Here is a 23,746-nt window from a genome sequence, read left to right on the forward strand (position 1 = left end):
GTGTCTGAAAAATCCCCTGACATAGGGTAACTCTCTTATTATCAGAGTTACAACAAAATGTAAGAGGAAATCCTTCTCCAAATATGATGTTTTCAATCTAAAGCGATGGATTCTTTTTTAATCAGACGAGCCGTTTGGGGTGTACACTCTTTATGCGTCTAATGTTAAATGAAAATGCAACGTTGCCATTTACCTGGATTTACAACATAAGTGAATAAAGTTACTGTATTTTACGCTAACGTGTCGATGGCCAGTCCGCATTTTAAGTGTATATCATTTTCATCAATTTTTACATTAAAATCACTACAATACAAAACAATTAATTATACAAAAACTGAGTAAAACAGGTGACTGAGACCTAGGTCTGCATCTGAAGATATAAAAGCGTCAAGAAAGAAGATACTACGTAGATAATTTTAGTAAAATGTCTGGATATGTTTTCTTTTCTACTTTTATTTACTTAACTTATTTCAAGGAATTTAAACAGTTCGCTACTGAATTATATATGTCTGTGTGTCTGTCTGTCTGTCCGTTTGTCTGTTATTTGCGATTTTTTCAATTTTGAACCCTGCATTCGATAGAGCATCAACAACTATCAGAGCAAGTGATTAAATTTTTCGCGTCACTCTTACCATTCCTGAGATATGGACCAAAAAAAAATCCGACTTCCAGATTTAAGAAGCCATATCTCGGGAACCGTAAGTCATAGAGAGATCATATTGGTATTGATCAATATCTAAAAGGATGCTGATATTTTGGTATCAAATAGTAACTGGTGGCCACTGTCCAACTGGCTAGTGGTTTGGGCAATGACCAGTTGGCCAGTGACCACCAATTATTATCGGTACCAAAATATTTATCATACTCTTAGGTATTGATTAACATGAATATCCTCTCTCTATGACTTACCATTCCCGTGATATTGGCCAAAAAATTGCCCATTTCTAGATATTTAACAAGCCATAGCTCGTTAACCATAAGTTGTAGAGAGATGATATTGATGTTGATCAATATCTAAGAGGATGGTAAATATGTTGGTACCAGATTGTAACAGCTGGCCACCGTCCAACTGGCCACTGGTTTGGTCAGTGCCAGTTAGATAGTGGCCATCAATTAATATCGGCACGAAAATGCTTGACATTCTATTAGGGCTTAATTAACACCAATATCATCTCTCTATGACTTACCGTTTCCGTGATATTGGCCAAAAGATAGTTCAGATTTCGTGAGATTTAAGGAGCCAAACCTCGAAAACCGCAAGTCAGACAGATCGTATTGGTGTTGATCAATACCTAAGAGGATGGTGAACATTTTGGTACCAAATAGTAACCGATGGGCACTGATTAACTGTCTACTGGCCAACTGGCCACCGTTTCCATATATTGGCCCAAAAATTCGAATTTCTAAATATTTCAGCAGCCATATCTCGAGAAGTGTAAGTCATGGAGAGATGATATTTTGCTAATTTTTGCAAGAAAGGGAAGAAGGTGCGGATAAAAAGGTTTACATCTAGGAACAATGAGAGTTATCCTTCCCGCTCCATCAAAACTCGATAGAGCATAAAACATCTATTTTTTTTTTTTTTTTTTTTTTTTTTTGCAACAATTGCATTTTTGTTCTTATTGTACATAACCTCTATTGAGTTCTGACAAAACCTTTACGATTTAGTATTCTGTACACATGACACATTTCGATATCCTTCAATTCTGATTTCACAGCTCGATTGGTAGGACAAAAAGCATACCTCCGTTTCTCAAAATTTTCTCTATCGAGTTTTGAAAAAACGGTCCTCAATTGCTAATATTGACCGCAACATACTACAATAGGTTTGGCAGGAGATAGACCATCGCTGTCCAAATGGCGGCCCGCGGGTCGCATGCGGCCCGCCAAACCATTTCCTGCGGCCCACATAGCTCTCACGATTTGCGATTGTTATTAGCCCTACTGATACTATTTTCATTTATATTTATTCATTCATTTAATGTTTTCACTCTTCTTTCGAAATAACGCATCCATTTAGCGCTTCTGGACAACAAAAAGGCGAGGACATCCACGGCAACATTCCCTAAAAACTGTGAGTTTGTTCGGAAAAGAGCGTCACTATTTGATAGCACTCATTTGTGTAAAGTGCAATTTCCACCATAAAACTTGTGAAGAATCGCTTTAGAAGCTGCCTTGGAGATTCTTATTTTTTACATTTGCTGCGACTCACAACAACAGAAATGAATATAGATATCCCACCCCTTGTAAACGCTGCTAGTCACTCTCATTTGTCACATTGAATAGGTATATAATATTTCAAATACTTTTTCTATATTTTTCTTTTGTTGCGTATTATTATTATTATTATTATTATTATTATTATTATTATTATTATTATTATTATTATTATTATAAGCTGCGGCCCTCCACTTTACTAGTAAAGACTGTTATGGCCCTCAGGCTCATTATAATTGGACATCACTGAGATAGACTATCGGGTTGATGTGCTCCGTGTTACGCGACGTGCTCACATAGACCATTTGTGAATATGTTCCAAGAAAACTTTGACAATTTATATTTCTTAGCATATGTCTCACAATACATTTCATAGAATAAATTTCTAAAATCGAGTCCATCATTTTTACTTGACTTGTATATCCTTTAAAGACAAAACATATATCTGTCAATAGACTAGAGCTAGATGAACAAAATAACAAGGTTTGTAGGAAAATTTCAGGCGTAGGCTTTTATGCCGCTGAAAACTAAAGCCTGTGACAAACATCTTGGCATTTCAGCTAAACGAATAAAACGTAAGCTCTGACGCGACGTTGCCGAGTGCTAAGGGGTGTGGCTATGGCTAAGCAGACAAACTACAGCGCGATCAGGTGGCAAGGATAGACGCGGATGTGTACAAAATAAACGTGGCAATACCGCTGGACTCTCATTTGCTAGTAGCATTTAAAGAGAATTTAGAGCGCCGCCTTCAAATGCCAAGATGCTTGTCACGCCGTTTAATGTTTGTGTGATGACGGCAGTAATACATGACCGAATCTATAACACCATTGTTTATCAAAACTGGTTTGTTTTTGTCAGACTGTAGTTTTATTTTTAGAAAAGTTGTCGTTCGTTTCCGATAATAATTCATAGTTTACTTTTTATTTTGTTGAAATAAATTATTATTTGTGTACTGTACATGTACAAACTAGACTGTTTACTAACAGATTATATCTATTGTATTTCCCAACTGTGACACACACGCCCCCACTCCTACGCACATACTGTTATAATATTGTAAAATTTTCACTAATTAATACAAAGTTAAGTTGATTCCGTGCTTATATGATAGCAACATATAGTATTGATTTCCTTGTAGACATCCCCCTGAGAAGAAATGCTGAACGTGGGATGGCAAAGTTCAAGAGCTCTTGTCTTAACTGAAATTAAAACACTTTTCTTCAGACTAACGAGACTTGTATAACGCATCCGCGTTTCTCTTTATTGGAAACGGAGGGGAATCGAACAAGATTTAAGGAGATGGAAGTTTAAAAGTTCTTCAGTGGCGTGCTAAAGAGTACAAGTAACCATGATAATGTGTGTTCGCCACTTCTGTACTGAACCAACTAACATGTAAAGTTTCGAAAACGGGAAGTGTCGCAAAAATAATTGTGAATCCATATTTTATATACTATATATAACTTGTATGAAATAATAGACAAATTCTGACCAAAGCATATATTAACTAATAAATAATAGCGTTACAGTTTCGGCAAATTAACTTTGCCTTTATCAGAATGTGTCTGATGAAGGCAAAGTTAATTTGCCGAAACTGTAACGATATTATTTATTAGTTAATATATGCTTTGGTCAGAATTTGTCTATTATTTCATACAAGAAGTTCTAAAGCTAGAATGAGTGGCATTCAGATAGAAGTACCTCCAAGTCTAAATAGGAGGATAAACGGATGGAAGGACAGGAGAAGGAAGGAGATATATATAACTTATATATTCTCATCCTCCCCTTCTTGTTTCATTTTCAACCATATTTTGCCACTTTTTCTGAATACAATTTTTTCATAAATAATATTGCACTTAGTTTCTGTATCTCTATAGTATTTCCAATACAAAAGCCACGAAAGTATTAAAACTATCATTTGATAATATAATAATTCTATTATTGTAATATATTTTAAAAGAACACGCTATTTTTTAAAGTTGATCCCAAACTCTACATTTAATACATATTAAAATATTCATTAAACATTAGCTGCTATAATCATTGTTTTCTAATGTACGCGACGGTTTAAGGTAGCAGGAGGGTTAAGTAGCAATTTCTTTAACTTTTCACATGACAAAATGAATTACCAGTTCGAGAATCGAGCTCACATGTACAGTCAACAGCAAAAGTATCTCCCTCTGACTGCTATAATTCCATTAGCTTAGGTTAAGTACTTTTTCTGGTATCACAAACGCCTGGATAGATGCAACCCAATTTACATCTAACATTTCAACCCAGCAGACGATAACTGCTAAGCCTGTAGAGCAGTGAAACAGGTTTTTGCTGTAGATTTAATACATGAAAGAAATCTTGACTTTAAGATTTATCTATATTTTTTTGAAACGCTTTGTTCAGAGAGCGCTAAATATCAATGATACTATAGTTTGCTGTGTGTATAATGTATTATTTTACTATATACTTCATGTGAGAAAAGAGAAGAAACACTGATCATACATAAGTTTAAAAGTGGTTTAAGTTAACTGAAAATATCAAATCTAGAACAATCGAAGGAAATAAGTTTGTAAATCTTTTGTCTCCATTCCTGGATCTGTTCCAATTCCCTGTCATTCTCGTCACTCAAACATTTCTTTCCTCCTCCACAGGAGATATTGCTTACCACACTGAATATGGAAATTAAACTATGTTAAAAAGTTCGAAAATACGGGGATCTTAAGATGGGTAACCTTGATATAAATCAAATGCCTTAACCACTTGCCTATGACATTCACTTACTTAGTGTTGCACAAAACTTATTAGTATCTTAAAATCTTTTCCTGTAAGTTTATATGGGCCACTGAGGACTATGTGAAAAGACAATCATTAGTTGAGTTAATTCATTCTATTCATCTAGGGAGGGCGCGGTGGCTCAGTGGTAGAGCGTTCACCTCCGGTGCTTAAGGTCCCTGGTTCGATCCCAGCTCAAGCCGTGTGGACTTTGTGTTGGAAAACCATCGTGTTCGTGCGTTTTCTCGGGGTTCTCCAGTTTCCTCCCAACTATCTTGATTTCCTTCACTTCTCATGATCACCGTTTCCTTTAGCCAAACCGACATAATCGTGGGACGTAAAACTCAAAGATTTCATTTCATTTTTTTCTATTCATCTAATTTCATTGCTTATTAGGTAATTGTTATCGAAGTTCTATTATAGTGTATTAATATTATGATAATTCCAACTCCACAATTTTACAGGTTCAATCTGTTTTACACCAGTTATTGTGACGTAAAAGAAAATGTGGCAATGTATAAATGCATTGTGCGAAAAAATACATTTATACATTGCAAGATATGTATCTTCTAGTTATTCGCTGCAAACATAATCGTATCTGATTGTAAACACGTTTTAGTGTTGAACAGAAAACCATTTTACACAAAACAGCTTTGAGGTAGTATACGAAAGTCAACGGATTTGGGTGAAAAGTTTGTTAATCACGTGTTCAAATGCTGGATTCGGAAAATTTTGTTGCTCCTAACCTACCCAGCGGCTGACAACATTTCTTTGAAAATCTCTTTATTACTTATTTTCCTTTCAAATTCGATTAGGAAACATTATATCAATTGTAAATGTAAAAGGACGAACTCATTTCCTTTAATCTTTCCAGATTTGATATTTTCAGTTAATTTCCAGCACTTTCTAACTCATGTATGATCAGTATTCTATTTTTATTTTCTATTACATACAGTATGAAGTAAAATAATACACACAAAACGAATTAAAATGTCATTGATATATAGAGGTCATGAGTAACACTTTTTTTTTTATGCAATAGCCTGTTTCAGTGCTCTATAGGGTTACCTAGTTGAAAAGTTAGGTAAAAGTTTGGTTGCAACTTTTCAGGCGTTTGCGGTTCCAGCAATAGCACTGAGACCCCGACCTAATGGAGCTGTAGCAGTCATGAGGAAATACTTTTGCTGTTGACTGTACAACATAATGTTACAAATATTGAATACAAAATTCTCTACAGATAAAATTAAAGTAAAATATACTTTAACATGTATATGGTAGCCCATAAGTCATTTGACAGAGATGCATCAAATAAAGGCAAGGGTACAGTTATGTTTTTCCTTTATAAACATGTGTTTTATTTTTTAAGCTATAACATACTCAATGTGGTGACTTACATTTTCATTGCAAAAGGTCGAAAAACTTCTTCATTAGGATCACGCTAAGTGGTTCTCATAAGATTGTAATGTTATTGCCTCCTTTCATTCTTTATTCCACATGATAACTCTTGAACGAAAGTTAATTTTTAAATACTATTTTCAGGAATAGATAGCTACAACAATTATCTCGACCGTGTTCTTGAGTGGAGACAATCTGCTTACATTTTCGTAACGGTGTCCTTAATGTACTGTATCCATCACATTCTCTAACTTGTATGCAAGCTGTACAGTGGCAAAGCATTGCGTTTACCTATGTTAAAAGATATGCAGCTTTTCACTCATGAAGTCATTATTCTTTAGTTTCGCGTTATCCTCTTTATAGTCTTTGCCAGAATTTATTAAGGTTACGAGATGAGCATTTTTTTTTAATAAAAGACGATTCATAAAATAAAACAATAAACAAACTGAACAACGAACTTCATTTTACGTAATCCATATAAATTGAGTGTTCGGTCTAAAACAAATTAAACACGAGAGGTATACTCTCATGCGAATATGTAGGACACCTTAAGGTGTATTCGCAGTTTTCTCCTGTCGACAAGACGTCAGGGAGTATTCATATATTTAACGCTCATCTTTCGATTTCATGAAATCATGGATCGACTTAAGCCGTATTATTGCATAAAATACTTCCAATAAGTTGTTTATATCCGAATTGAAACCATTTACAAGATCTAAAAGACTTCCCGTCACAATATTGTGCATATCACATAAATTAAGAAAAACTGTATAAAAATGGAATTGCACCGGTAAAAAGCTAATTATGTTCGGATATGCGTCAACAAACTTAAATAACCAACTAATTCATTAAGTGTGGACTTTCGTCATGCAGGACCGTCAGCATCAGTGTTTAATAAATTATAAACTAGATGGGAAATAATCATCGCTTTGGTACTTTCCCATTTCAAAGAAGCTTTCGCCATGTGAAATCGTAATGAAGTTTTTTTTTAAGATGATTGAGACTTTCTCGATCAAACACCACGTTCATCTAATGTTTCAAAATGAATATTTCTGTTTTTGGCTTCTGTATGATGAAAGAGCGACATGACCATATTATGCTGAACGCGATAGCCCAGTCCTAACCAGAATTGTTTCTAGCAGCAGCACCATCGCTGCTTCCAAGTCAGTTTAGAAATGATATTTAAGAAATTGAATGGTACTATTATACATAAGTAATTGACAAACTAATAACGGGTTACAGTTTTCAGAGCTCATTATACGGAATGCTATTTTCCTTGCCAACATCTACTAATTTTTAATACATCTAATAACACTTCTGAAGAAGACGCTTTTCTTTGACATTTTTTTATTCTCGCTTATACAACGATGCACAATATGGTAGCTGCTATGTTAGTCAATTAGAAATGAATCAACCACTGCTGTCAAAATGCTTCTGGGCCACAAAGACTATTTTTCCAGTAAAGAATTTGAAGCAGCAGTACTCACCTGAACTATCCGAACACTTAACCCAGTTTCTTTGGCGAGGGCTTCTCGAACCTTCCGACAGGGCTTTGGACTAATTTCGAAGGAGGCTTTGAACGCTCTCCGCTGTTGCGTTGTAAGAATCGTCCTCGGCCTCTTGGGACCTCGCCGCCCATCTTGGCTCCTCGCTGTCGGAAGGAGTTCGTCACAGGAAAATTCACCTGCAATTTGAGAATGGAAATCATAAGTTAAATGATACAATGTTTAAAATATCTTAATTTAGCATGTATTGATTTATGGACTGTTAAGGTAATGGACTGGTATCATATTACTTATATAATTATTTATTATCTTATGTCCACATTTACTATTACGGATGAAACAAATATGCACTTTCAATAAACTTAATCCATTACTATAACACAACTACTTTAATGCTATGCTTCACAAACATTTGGTGAGCTTTTTAATTGCTTCCAGTTATTCTCTTACGGTTGTCAATATTTTAGTTGGATTTCAAATATATTCTAGAATTATATCGGAAACTTTTAAACCACCTTTTGGAATACACAAAAACTTTCTGTCCTGTACAATTATATTCTAGACCAGTGTCAAATTTTCATGCAATCCTTCTGTGAAAAAGTTTTGTGAACCCTTATCATGAATATTTGAAATGATAAATTGAAATTGTCATCGGTGAAAATAATTTAATAAGTGAAGTACGCATCGTTCTTCATTTATTTTTTATTTCCAAGACGTACCTTTAGTTGCTACTTAAACAATGTTTACTATTTTTTTTAACAGTGTCTTACTTGAGAGCTTTGTGCGTAAGAAATAAAAAATCTGGCCACTAAAATATTTCACATAGCAGGTTAAGGCCAAGTTTAGTCCCAATCGGACTAGCTCAGTGTATTTTTTTTTTTTTTTTCAGAAAATACGGTCAACAACTTGGGAACTGAAGGATTTGTACATAATATTTCACTCTTTTACAGCAGGTGAAGATCTATCACTATGCCAAGTTTGATCCAGATGTGATCAGTTCGATTGAACTTGTATGATATATAGTGTTATTAGTTTTTCAAGGAAAATTCAAATTAACTGCGATAAATAAAATCAAGAAAAGTAAAAATTTAGAAAAAACATTTCTTTAAAAGGAGTCGATTTTGGATTTTGCGGTACATGAAGATCAAAATGAAGGAAACCTCCGTTCCAAATTTGATGTCTGTATTAAGATATTTTCATAATGAATGCTTCATAGGAAATATGTGCGTATCATTAATTAAATTATAAAGTACACCAATAAGTACGATCGCTATTAGGGTGCCTCCACCATACTTTCTACTTTGCAAAACGAATTAGGTGTAAAGGCTATCTGAAATGTCAGAAATCTAGGGGGTTGCAATCACTTGATTTTCTAGATTAAAGAGAATTGAAAACCAGAAAAGAGAAACGTTTCAAATTTCAAGTATCCTTGACCCCTTGCAATAGCGTTAACTAGTATGAGTGATTTTCCTCAAACGTCAAATATGACTTCATAGCTTAATCAGTTCTCTGTATCATTGACTTCTGCGAATCATTTTAGAAATGAACTCCACACTCAAATAGGTACTTATGAATACTTTGGCAGGTTAGTACCTTGTGCATCCACACGGTAGCGGTGTTTTTCTTCAATTAGGCATGGTAGTGGTTGAAAATTCGGTTCCACTTAATCACTTATAGTTGAAGTGGTCTCTATGTAGCAGGTAGAAAGAAAGGTCGATAGAATAGAACTGCACCACATGATAGAGTCCGCCTCCATAGCTATTGTATCAAATCCTAAAGTACGCGTATTTATAAGTAATCGTTTTCTCATTATTATTGATGGCGTAACTTTTCTTTTAATCCCACCATTAACGATTGGTATTGGTAATGGAGCTGAGACTGGTCGATCGTGAGCGTTTCTGTTTATCAGTGATTTTATCCAGTCAAGGATATCCAATGTACATTTCCGAGAAAGTCAAAAGCATTGATGATTGTCTTTTTCTGCGAGAAGGGTGTCAATTGTTAGGAAGACCAGAGGAAAAATCCTTTTAGAAATAGAACTATAGATTTTGTTTTAAAAACCATCGCACACTAGCACTTGAATACGTTGAAAATTTGTTACGAAATGCAAGACTATCTCGAATCCTAGATTATCTCCGACACCACGCATCGTTCCACTGCCCTCTTGATGAATTGCTGTCCTAGACTGTACACCCCGAAAACGATTTCATATTGTTAGTTTATATAGTTTGACGTTTCACAATTGTTAATATGTAACGGAGCATTCTCCGTTACAGAATATTATATGAATTCTTCATTTGTTGTTATTGCTCAAAGAATGAACATTTCCTTTCTGACCAAAGGTTGTAATTTAAAGACACCATCGTGTAGAACTAGTCTTCAATATACCACGCACTAAAGTGTTAAAAGGTCATCAAATATATCTAATCGAAGACATCGATAGTCTTCTCAAACATACTATATTGATCTCTACTTTAATTTTTTTTTCTGATCTTAAGTGTGAAGAATCGTATTCTGAGATAACACTTTAAGAGATCCTAGATTAACCATTTCCAATCGACTAATTTCTGAGCCGGAGCAGCTCTTATTCCGGAAATAGTATTGAAAGCTAACCAAGAAGCAAGGCGACACAAAAGACAAGAATACAAAAGACTCGGTATTGCAAAGTGGTCACAGCTTTAAGAGATGTACCTAGAAGACGATCTACTCTGTTATCAATGTTTCTGTTTGCCTGCCAACACTGCCTATGCAAGTTGAAGTGGCTGTTGTCTGCTTCGATATTCTATGCGTTACTGATAATGGCGTCACAGAGCGTACAGTCTTAACCAACTTCACACATATAATCCACTTGTTTAAAATGTTACAAACAACATAGACAGTATAATATACTATTAAAGTGTTACGAAACTTTGCAGTACAATCCCTGTGTTGCTATGCAACCATAATCACACCAAAGAATGTATGGTTGCATATAAGCACGTTACTTTGCTATAATTAAGCCAGCGTCCGTTGGGGTGTTTCATACTCTAGCTCAAAAGATTAGCATCAGATCCTAAAGAAATTCATATAAAACCATCGGAAAGGTATATTAAAAAAGAAAACTAATAAAATATCTTTAAAGTCTGTGCACCTATGCCGAAGTTATGCATGAATATATCCAGAACATTAAACGGGTTGGATTAAGAACCACTTTTTTTTCTTTTTAAGCCGGTAAAACTGTATAACAACGTGTTGACCAAGATCCTATATTCTTCCACTATAGTTAACACTTTAGTGTAGCCAGAAGACATTGTAGGTGTTAGGGAGAGGAACAGATAGTTTCTAAAGGTGTCTAGAAATATACCTTGGGCATACCCTTGAAGCATTTCCACTTCCTTCTCGTAGTCTGGCCTGCAGAATAGTTGGTTCTGTTTGATGACAAAATGGTCGCCCTTCTGCAGACGCCCTCCGCACACTACACACACGAAGCATTGCAAATGGAAGACGGCGTTCAGGGCACGCATCACCAGCTCCTCAGGACCAATCCTTTCCGAGCAGCCGAGGCACTTCTTCCCGTACAGTCTGCAAAAGAAATATACATTTTATTCGTTCTCTGGAAAAAACATAGCAAATGAAACCTGAAATAAACTATGGTGAGGGCAGTAAAGAGGATCACGAGAATGTCGTAATGCTAACATTACAATATTATAAGGCCTACTTATCGTGATTCTTATAAATGGGTACAGAATACAACTCTGCTAAGAATCTCCAACGTTGTCCAAAAACTACACTTAATTTGTCAGATTATTTCCTCGTTACCGAAGTTATTAATTAACTATCATAACAAGATGAGGTTATTAACTTTTAAATGCCCATTGACGCAACTGCTGTTTGAAAGCTTTAAGCCTCAATAGCTCAGCTCTTAATTAAGTTAGGAATATAATTTTGGTATCAGTGTGTTCCTGAAGGATTAAGCTTTTCGCTGATATACACTTTATTTATATGTAGGTACCACGGAGAAAGGGGAGGATAAAATACGTGTTTTTGCATCAGAATTTTTTCAAGGCTCAATCCCCCTTTAGCGGTACACTCATAAAGGGAGTTAGGAATTGGATTTCTGGGTTTTTGGCATCTAAGGCCATTTAGCACGTTTGAGGGTTGCTGTCCCTCGGCGAGTGTACTATCCAGGGAAAGGGAAGGAAGGAAGCGACCTGGGACCTATACCACCACCGGTACCACCTCGGCATTTGTATGGTGAATGAGGAAAGTCCAGGAAAACCTCATTCAGGGTGGCTGCCCTGAAAAATCGTTTTACACTTTTTCGACCGCCCCCACCGGGAATTGAACTAGAGACCGCTCGCACAAAAGGCGAATGTGTTAGCGACTACGCTACGCGGGGCCACGGTACACTCATAAAAATTGGTATTTAAAGTAATAAAGTAGTCCACTATATTGTAATTCCCCATGTATGTACTTGTTGCTTTTTGGGAGAGGACGGGGAGGAAAGTTGGCAATTTTTTGTCTGTTTTTTGAAGTAAATTACATTATTTTCAGGACGGTTCCATATAGACCGTTCTTCTACAAATAAAGCGAGAACTGCACAAATTTTACCTCTTTGGAATCTGTGTTCCATAATGTTTCCAATGATGTGTCTATCATGACTGTGATAGTTAAGGGGCCGCGGTGGCTCAGTGGTAGAGCGTTCACCTCTGGTACTTGGGGTCTCGGGTTCGATCCCAGCCACCACCAAGTAAACTTTGTGGTGGACAAACACCGTGTGCGTGGGTTTTCTCGGGGTTCTCCCGCTTCCTTCCACTTTCTTCATTCCACCATTTCATTCATTTCTCATCATCACCGTCTCCTTTAGCCTCGCCGGCATAAACGTGGGACGTAAAACTTAGAGATTTCATTAAATTTCATTTCTATATTCTTCATATATATATATATATATATATATATATATATATATATATATATATATATATATATATATATATATATATATATATATATATATATATATATATATATATATATATATTAAATGAAGAATATAGAACGAAAATTACGTTACCCTTTTCTAAAAGACAAATAAGTCACTAAATTAAAAGAACACAAAAAGAATAACAAAAATAATTTTGATAACAGCATTCTCACAGATAACGTTTACAGCGAACGTGGAAAAACATTACTTTGTGCATGGAATTATGAGTATATGACTATGTGTGCGTTCAGGCCCCGAAATATTGTTCGCAAGCTGAAGGAAAAATTGTCCATAAAGCTTGTTCATAAACAGATTTGTGCGTAAAGAGAGGAGTTAGTAATGCGGGGTCCTTTGTACAGAGATTACATTTCAATGACAAGCATAGGGACACAATTTTTGTGGTATCATCCTGCAAAGATACAGAGCATCGAAGCACATAGCGATAGAAAAACCTTTTTTCTCCGTAGCTACATTTGGTTAATACTGTTCGAAAAGCTAGGAAAGTTTTAGTGAAAAAATATTTTTAAAAGTGGATCGCATAGAGCTCCTCTCTCGCAGCTCGGTACAGCAAAAGTTAGTATATTTTAAATTTGGTTTTAGAGTATTTCTGTTTGGGATTTAGGGATTGGAAAACATGATTTCTTGTTTTCCAACAGAACAAAGAAAGTAAATGTTCGGGTATTATTATTTGATCAACATAACTTCCGCCTTCCGTAATCACACCTCAGCCACAACACAGAGTAAAACAAAAGAGACTCCATTGAGCGTAAGCCTCTCCCCCTCTAATTAAAGTACATGCGATGGATTTGTTTTCTCTTGAGCTGGCCATTATGAACACAAATGAAATAACAACAATCCTCAAGAGATCTCCATTGTTTCAGCCAACTTCTAACAAATTAGTGAAAAGAAGTCGGAATGGGAATTCTCTTTGTTCCGTTGGAAGATACGAGCTCTTCTCTTTAATTCACTGGGATTCCAGTTTCGTTCACTAAGAGAGGGAGCTGAGAAAATAGATATTACTCAAATCGTATTTTAGAAACAAACTAATACTCTTTTTGTTATAGGCTACGTTAATGCTTACATAAACGGTGGACGGGAGGCTGAGGTTCATACAGCGAGGCATAAATTATAAAGAATAAATAAATAAATTCTGTGACACGAATAAATAAAGAATAAATAAATAAAGAATAAATAAATAAGACAAAGAATAAATAAATAAATTAGCATAAAACGGACAAAAGTCGAAAGATGAGACATGTACCAGTCAATAGACCTCATTGAGATGAACAAAATGAATATATTCTCATGCGTAGTTTTCGAGAGAATCAAGAAAACGATTCATTATGTAAACAACCTAAAAATTCATGCTGATCATAACAACGCCATCTATTAAGACAAAAAGTGATTCTGACGTATAGTTTCATAAAGCTTTACGTTATCTCGCTACAATGAGAATAAACGTAATAACGTAGGTTACATGCGTAAATCCTGTAGTTCGGAGTTAATATATGACTATAGGTTATATCTTGCACCAAACGTATAACTGAAAACGCATGTTTTATACGTACTTTCCGTATAAGTGTTTCAAATAAACGTATTTTCCGCATGACTATCAGGATCTGACATACAGATAGACGTATATAACATATGGCTGACGTGCGTAGCATACGGAAGACTGTTAGATGTCAGACATCTTGTAGTGACATGATGTAACATCTAAGCGGCAAAACAGCAGTATGTACCTCATATGTAGCATACAGTGATGAAAATTTTCCGGAAAATTCTGAAACGGAAAATTTTCTGGAAAATTTTCCCGGAAAATTTTCCGATTCATAAAAACATACTCCACTTATTCCTACATCGTTGTTTAGTCGAGATGTGAGGTGGAAAATTTTCTTCTATATTTTTCCGGAAAATTTTCCGTTCTTAACAAATATCAGTGATTAAGTAACAATTCGTCAGTATTCATAAAATTGATTGAATTCATATATGAAAACGTTAAAAAGTGAAAGATCGTTGAAAGAATCTGAAAATTTTCATGGCTCAGACAATTTTCAGTACGATGTAAGAACTAGTGGAACAATTTTCCATGAATCTAAAAATTGTTTGTCCTGTACAATGAAAATTTTCCGGAAAATTTTCCGATTCATAAAAACATACTCCACTTATTCCTACATCGTTGTTTAGTCGAGATGTGAGGTGGAGAATTTTCTTCTATATTTTTCCGGAAAATTTTCCGTTCTTAACAAATATCAGTGATTAAGTAACAATTCGTCAGTATTCACAAAATTGATTAAATTCATATATAGAAATGTTAAAAAGTGAAAGATCGTTTAAAGAATCTGAAAACTTTCATGGCTTAGACAATTTTCAGTATTTTGTAGGAACAAGTGGAACAATTTTAAATGAATCGAAAAATTGTGTCCTATACAGTGATGAAAATTTTCCGGGAAATTTTGAAACGGAAAATTTTCCGATTCGTAAAAATATACTCCACTTATTCCTACATCGTTGTTTAGCCGTGATGTGAGGTGGAGAATTTTCTTCTATATTTTTCCGGAAATTTTTCCGTTCTTAACAAATATCAATGATGAAGTAACAATTCGTCAGTATTCATAAAATTGATTGAATTCATATATAGAAATGTTAAAAAGTGAAAGATCGTTTAAAAAATCTGAAAATTTTCATGGCTTAGATAATTTTCAGTACTATGTAGGAACTAGTGGAACAATTTTCCATGACTCGAAAAATTGTCTGTCCTGTACAGTGATTAAAATTTTCCGATTCGTAAAAGAATAGTCCACTTATTCCTACATCGTTGTTTAACCGTGATGTGAGGTGAAAAATTTTCTTCTATAGAGAGAGAAAAACACTGTGTAAAATTTTATTTCCCAACTTGAAATACAAAATTTTCCGGTTCCCGAAAGCTAATTGGAAAATTATAATTTGTTGCTGATTAACTTTCCTCTACTGAAATTCAATTTTGTAGCTCTATGTGCAGTTAAATATAGTAGATAATTTTCCACCTAACATCACTATCCATAATATCCAAATTTGTCAGGCCTATGAAAAGTGTTTTCCACTTGTTTCTACATAGGGATGAAAATTTTCCGATCTATGAAAATTCCGATCTATGAAAACTTTCCGACTCCTAAAAAATTCTTCAATTTTTCCATATAAGGCAGAAAATATTTCGATTCATGAAAAATTGTTTAACTTGTTCCTACATAGTACTGAAAATTGTCTGAGCCATGAAAATTTTCAGATTCTTTAAACGATCTTTCAGTTTTAACATTTCTATACATGAATTCAATCAATTTTATGATTGCTGAGGAATTGTTACTTGATTACTGATATTTTTATAGAACGGAAAATTTTCCGGAAAAATATAGCGGAAAATTTTCCGGAAAATTTTCCCAAATGGAAAATTTTCCGCCTCACATCACTAAGCATATATATAACATATGCTCCGTATAGATTTCCGTAGTAAACATATACATCCTGTATATTTGTACAAAATACCGCTATCCGGATAACGGATTTTTTCGAGTGCATCTGAAACTACGTCCCGTTATTACGAATATGAGATGACTGAATACTAATGAACTAAAATATGTATGTTTAATGCGTATCACCGTTGCAGACTTTAAGAGTTGTTTGAGTATATTGGAAGCTACAGATTTGTTCCATACATTGCAGAACACACGAGAAAAGAATATAGTTTCGGACGAAACGAGTTCCAGAAAGAGCTACACTAACCTCAAATACATAAATTTGTGTCTCAAAAGTCTTGTTAAAATATAATATTATCTTTCAATAATTTTGTAAGGTGTGTTTTGCACTGAATGGTTTCCAAACTAATATAACACACTTATCATATCAAAATATTTCAAGCATACAAATCCTAGAATAACACAGTGAATTAAATGAAATAATCATCAAAGAATCATGCCAGAAATAGAAAGCGAAGTGAAAATAACTAATATGAATTCCATTAACCAATTCTCGGGTTACCCATATCATTAAGTTGGGCCCAATGAGTTCTATCGACTGGTATTAATCTTATGTTTGGAATTTCTCCAGTAAAATACTAATAATTTCTGGAATTGTATTTTAGTGTACTGTACCAGTTTATATTTATTGATATCTTACAAGTTGCAGTATATTTTTGCTGACAGGGGTTTACAAAACTGGAAGTAAAGCTATTATGACTATGATATTTGGAATTCCATCTCGCAAAACAATAACAACACATCGGTTATATGTAAAGGAAAATAAACAATAAACAATCACTCCTGAAAAGTTTGAATTATAATACGAAACTCAGTGTTGCATGGAAGCCCAAACTCTAGACACGTTTTACCAAAAAAAAAAAAAAAAAAACCCTATATTATACTCTGGAAATAGTAATGGAGAATATGTCATTAGTCAGCATGTACCTCATATTTTATTTGTATATCTTCATTGTATGTTCGATTTATGTACGAGGGTTGAACTCAAAGTTTTGTGAATTGTATATTGAGGAACTTGCAATATGTTGAAATTTGTTATATCTGTGAAGTATGATATGTGTTGAATATACAAGTGGCTTTCCATCTAACAAGGTTTCCTTTTTGTTTTACAGGAGCAGTTTGAAGCGAAGAAGTCGGTCAAAAAATGGATTTGACCAGAGAGCATTTTCGCGCAATGATTTATGATGACTTTCGATAGGATTTAACGGAACAACAATGTGCCAGTCGAATCAGTGTTACGTTTTCTGATGAAGCCCCCTCTAAAAAAGGAAAAGCTATTCATTGTTGGGTTCAAGAATTTAGATTTGACTGCAACAGCCTCAGTGACCAAGTTCGTGGAGGTCGTTCAGCGTCAACCATAGAACAAGAGAACATCGACACTGTGACCAACATGTGACATACTGTGAAATTTAGTCACATTTTGATATTGACATGAGTCAAATATGAAAAATTCTTTATGATTATTTAGTGTGAAAAAGTTACGTTCCCGTTGGATCCCTCAAGAGCAAAAGAACAGCCATGTGATGTAGTGTAAGACTATGCTCAAACGGTTTAAAGCAGGAGCATCAAATCTTGTGTGCACATCATCAAATGTGATTAAACGTGGATATATTCGTATGATCCGGAAACTAAACGACAATCTGTTGTAGAGATCTTCTAAGATTAGTCAAAACCAACAAAAGTCATTAATTCACGCGGCGTTGCGATGCAAATGGTTGCTTCATTGTACGGAACATCTGGACTCGTCTCTACCACTGCTTTGGAGAATTGCAGAACAGTTAATATTGAGTGTTGCACTATCATTTGTTTGCCAGAAGTAGTCAGTAGACTTAGATCCCACAAATCCAAACATCGCATCATTTTGTATCATGACAATGCAAGCTCTCATACTGCAGCTCACATTGGAGTATCTGAACAATGAAAATGTTGAAGTAATGTCTCACTTTGCTTAATCACCAGACCTAGCCCCAAACGATTTCCTTGTTTTCAACCATAAACAAGAATTTTAGAAATGATCAAAAAATGCATCAACAGATTGCGATCTTGGTCAATAATTAGTTTTTGGAACAGGGCCCGCAAAATTTTTAAACGGCTCTTATATCGAGTTTTCGTATTTTTTACGGAACAAGGACATCATATTGAGATAAGTGATAGTTTGGGTTTGGCTACACTATATGTAGTTCTCTATATATAAGGCCTATAAGAAATTTTTTGATTAAAATATATTGGATCTTTTCATCCAAAAAATAAAATTCATGGGTAGTGATTTCTAAGCCCAGAAGAAGCAGTACAAACATACAAAATGCATGTCTCTGAGATACCTACTTCGTTTCATAACTGCTTAAACAATTGATTTATTCAAATGGACAAATGATGTCAGACAAATCCGTCCATTCGTATAATTTGATTTCTGGGTGAAGGGGTTCAGAAATTTCCAAATTCAATATGAGGATAAAATCACCCCTAGAATTATACTAAATTAAAAAAAAAAAAAACTCGAGACCTGGTTCCCAGGACCCACCCATATGTACGTCCCTGATTGCTGTTAAGAACAAATACTTTGAAAAGCAATAAAGAAATACGTGCATCCTCTCTATCATCTTTCTGCTAGTTCTCGAAACTTTCAGTGCAACCCTCGTATCTTAGAATCTTTGTAGAATCAGTTACATTTTTATTCAATTTGTTACGTATGTACCAATATAATATATTCTCGCTGTTTTTAGCACAAGAAATTCCATAAAATGATTATATTATTATTATTATTATTATTATTATTATTATTATTATTATTATTATTATTATTATTAAAAGAACTATGCACATGAATATGGATATTGGTTAACATTTTGGGGGCTTCAAGAACTATCGGAAAGGAGGAAAGTTACTGATAAATTATTTATTCAAATGGTGTTGGAAAATAAATATAGTAGCGAATATTGCTTAGAAAATATAGGAATAAGAGTGCCGACTTATAGTGTTAGGAATCAATCGACATTGGTTGCATTAAACTTAAAACGTGAAATACTAAGAAGGATGACAATGTCCTACAATTTAAAATGAACAAATGTTAGGATAAATATCAGAGCATTTCTTACAAAATTAAACAGTTTTAACTTTATGACAAGGGTTCTATATGACAAGGGTTCTAGTTGCTTATCTTTATTTTATTGTTATTGTGTATATTCAGTGTATTTTTATGTTATAATATTTTACTCAAAGAACCAGTCTTTTACGTTAACATACATATGACAATAAGTGAAAGAGATTTCTGCATGTCAAGGTCAAATTTTAAGTAAGGTTGTTTCATTATTTTAAATGGAATTACTTCCAGAAGCGACATTCCTATTAGCGACAAGAACTGTTATCTGTCCTATGAGCGACCGATTCATTTACATTGAGATGATGGAAGATGATATCATTCCCTCTCGTGAAATATGTTTGCCTCTGGCGTTATTAGCGCCCGAACAACCTTGCTATGAAAAATGTATGTGCCAGTAATACAGTTCATCAAATATATTTTCCCTCTACAGTGAGTGCAAATAAAACTTATTTTAATTTTGAGTTAGATTTGACACAAAACATATCAAATAACTTAGCGAGACAACAGGGACATTTCCATGAAAACTATATTCTTATGTAATTATTGAAAATCCAGTTGTAATATCCCCTTTCTTCAAAAGCTCTGTTTTCTGTACTTAATTTGATTCAAATCTAATTACTCACTAAGCACAGTAATATATTTTATTTTGAAAAACTTAAACGTGTAACAGTTTCGCCAACTATCTAGTTTTTAGACTTCCAAAGACAGTGAATAAAATTACAAAAAAAAAAGTGAATGATAAAAGACAGCTTTTGAGATCGTTTACATCTGATTGGCTAACCTCAACCAATCTCACCAATTACAATGCAGTTCACTCTAAACAATCCAAAAGGTAAACAAACTCTTTAAACTACCTTCCTCCCTATTGTAAACTACAAAAACGTAAACTAATTGCTTAATTTGCTTTCCTTCCTTGTTTTGACTTATACATAAAAGCTTGTCGTATAGCAATCTGAAATACGAATAATCCCTTATAACTAGACGAACTGTTAAGTCCTGCGAGAGATTTGTAACTTGTGTAATAATTTCTTCGAATACATTTTTTTTTTTAGATTTCTTTGATATCCTCAAGTGGTAAACACCCTCTTTCCATGGGTGCACGATGGGAAGGCAGGGAACCCCCCTGGCTAACTAAAATGTATACGTAATATAGCAAACCACGTATATTAAATACCAGATATACCAGACATGGTACAGCAACCATGAAGATGCCCGTCCCTAGAAAATTTTCTTCGGGCGCCCCTACCTCTTTCTGATTTCTTTCTTATGCCATAAATATATTCAATCTAAAATTATGCTCCGCATCATTTTAACATGAAATTTTTAATTATATTAGAATCATAGACAAAGGCGGAGCTACTCTAAATATTTAGTTAGTTTTCCCCTTGATATAGTACCGGTAAGTGTATTCATAGAAAGTAATTCAAAAATATAATATTAGGAAAAACGTAGAAAATATTGTTAGTGTAATGAGAGCAGTTTCACGTATTAAATTCAGGTAGAGCGAAATTTTTCATAGCACATTTTGTTAGGTTCTAAATCGCATTAGCATGAAACAAGTTAAAGAAGAGAGAACCTTGTCTTCTTCCATTATCTTAGTATGAACGAATCAGTGACTCATAGAGCAGTTAACAGATCGAATCGGTCGCTCATAGGACAGTTAACAGTTCCTGTCGCTAATAGGAATGTCGCAAGTGGGATGACACCTTTTAAATGGTAGTTAAATGAGACTTTAATTTGCATAGTTCTTTTAATCGTATATTTTGAGACTGACAGCTATCTTTTATTTTTTGTTTTATATATCAGTTTGAACCTTATAATTTTAATATATTATTCTTCTGACAAAGGCTTTATCCTGCTCTAATAGTAATTTTATGTTATATAATTTCTGGTCTATTTAAAATGATTATATAATGATTTTAACATGGTGCTGTATTTTTGCTTATGAGCTGTTCATAGCACTTAAAATAAAGTTATTATTATTATTAACAATAATAATAATAATAATAATAATAATAATAATAATAATAATAATAATAATAATAATAATAATAATAATAATAATAATAATGTTCTGTTTCAGTAAACAAATAAGCAAATAAATTATTATTATTATTATTATTATTATTATTATTATTATTATTATTATTATTATTATTATTATTATTATTATTATTATGTGTGAATTCCGAGAGAGTGAATCCTTCCGCCAGAAGAGATTATTGTAAAAGGGTCAGGGAAGAGAGATGAAAGGGTTCCGAGAGCAGAGCATGAACCCTTCTAAATACAGCCATCTGGCTGCGCGAAGTTAATTGACTGATGGAGTCGCCGATATTCTAATCCTCGCTAAGCCTCCTGTAACTCTCCGCTGATACACCAAGAGATAACGCTTTTTCAGACTTGATACATCGACTTCACAAGTGAATACTCTATTGTTGGATGGCGTGTGGCATAACACTTAAAAATCTTTTCACCTCTTTACTGGGAACCTCGTTACGCTTATATATGTAGTTTTTTTTTCTTTAAATCCCCTTTAGTAATTATGTATTCTTATTCTTTTATCAGTATCATGGTATTATTAAGTGTGTTTGGTACTGAATTCTGTCCGAGCCACCAACTAGCCTAGAGTGCAAAAGAATTGAAATAAATGGTGCGAGCACTTTCTTGCTCCTATTTCTAAAATTAAATCATGCAATGCTCCAGATATTACGAATAATGAACAAAATTATAATATCTGTTTTTGAAAAAAATAATCTGGATAAAACACATCCTATAAGAACAACACCCCATCTGAATTCTAAACAAAGAAATCCATTATGCCATACTCACGATTAATAATCAAATGTTTATTCACAAAATATCAAAGAGGTCCTTAGTGCCGTCTACATAAATATATAAAAGAGCATGTGGGGAAATACGAGGGGGGACCCAAAAGAATCCGGATTGAAAGAGCGCTGCCTTTCCTAGGCGTAGTAGAGAGTTCTCCTGCTAGGTGGGTCTAGTAGAAACCTTCCCAGATCAGTTGGCCAAGCGGCGTCTACGTAGGAGGTTAACGTTTGATCGTATTATTGTTTTTCTCAACTGTTCTCGTTTGCCGCCTGCGAAATCGTTATGGCAGATTCAAAGGAACAAGGAGTGTGTTTGCTTCCTACTTGGAAAATCGGAAACGAAAACTTACCAAATGCTTCAACAGACTTTCAAGAAAGATACTATGAACCGCACACAATTTTTTGAGTGGTTTGGGCGCTTTAAGTATGGTGAGATGAGTGTTGAAGATCATGCTCGTTCTGGGTGCTCTTCATCATTTTGAAACGACGAAAACATCGAACAAATCTGCCCCAAAATCAGCGAGGATCGTCGTTTCATGATCGATGATATTTCAAAATAGGCAGGAGTGAGATGGAGCTCGTACCAGCGTGAGGTTTTGCAAATGAGACATGTTGCCGCTAAGTTTGTTTCTCGCCTGCTCACACAGGATCAAATCATTCGTCTGAATTTGAGCCAGGACTTGAAAAATAAGATTGAAAGTGATCCAAACTTTTTGACCAACATCATGACATTTTCCGAGAATTAAATAAAATCTAAAGGGAAAATGTTTTGATGGTATAGAGGCTGTAAAAAGAACTTCGCAGAGCGCATTGGACGATATAAAAGTTCCAGAGTTCCAGAGTTCCAGAGGTGCTTCAAACAGTGGGAAAGAAGATGGAAGAAATGAATCGCATTTAATGGAGAGTACTTTGAAGGAGACTGAAACAATTTTGTAAAAAATGTAATAAATTATTTTTTAGAACGATCTTTTGGATCGTATTGCTATATTTTCTACCTTTAATTGAGATTTTGTCTCCAAAGTCATCAATTTTTTCACAGGGTTATCTGACTGTTGGGTGTTGAGAGAAAGGAAAAAGATTAAATAGAATTTGAAGGAAAACTTTACAACTGTAAAAAGATTGAATATTTTGGGTCGATATGGATAACAATCTTACTATTTATACTTGTACTTAGGTTATGTTTTGTTAATAATTATTAAAAAGATGACATTTTGGGTTGATGTGGATCTTAGTATTTATATATGGTTGCGTTTGGTCTGTAAAACATTAAAAATAGAGATCATACATTGTTCAGTGTCTGATATGATTTTTCATTAAGCCTATGCGTCTTAGTAGCAGAGCGATTTTTACAGTAGTCCTGGTTATAATAAATGACAAATCCTAAAGGGTCACATTGAAAATTCTGATAGATTTTATGAATCACTGTAGAGGCATTTCTTCAAAATTTTCGAGTGATATTAGAA

General features: G+C 34.3%; 1 protein-coding gene across 3 annotated transcripts in view; it reads right to left on the bottom strand.

Moving 5' to 3' along the window:
• The window catches only part of LOC145689825 (LIM homeobox transcription factor 1-beta), a 140,151-nt gene that overhangs the window by 51,689 nt on the left and 64,716 nt on the right, over positions 1 to 23,746 (bottom strand). For all 3 annotated transcript variants that reach the window (XM_081764038.1, XM_081764037.1, XM_081764039.1), the window contains exons 3-4: positions 11,224 to 11,441; positions 7,863 to 8,059 (exon numbers count right to left, since the gene is read on the bottom strand). In XM_081764038.1, coding sequence (XP_081620164.1) covers positions 7,863 to 8,059; positions 11,224 to 11,441 — 415 coding nt within the window. The remainder of the gene's footprint in view (positions 1 to 7,862; positions 8,060 to 11,223; positions 11,442 to 23,746) is intronic.

Source organism: Thermobia domestica, chromosome 7 (assembly GCF_964235325.1).
Source record: "Thermobia domestica chromosome 7, izTheDome1.hap1.1, whole genome shotgun sequence".
Lineage (NCBI taxonomy): Eukaryota > Metazoa > Arthropoda > Insecta > Zygentoma > Lepismatidae > Thermobia > Thermobia domestica.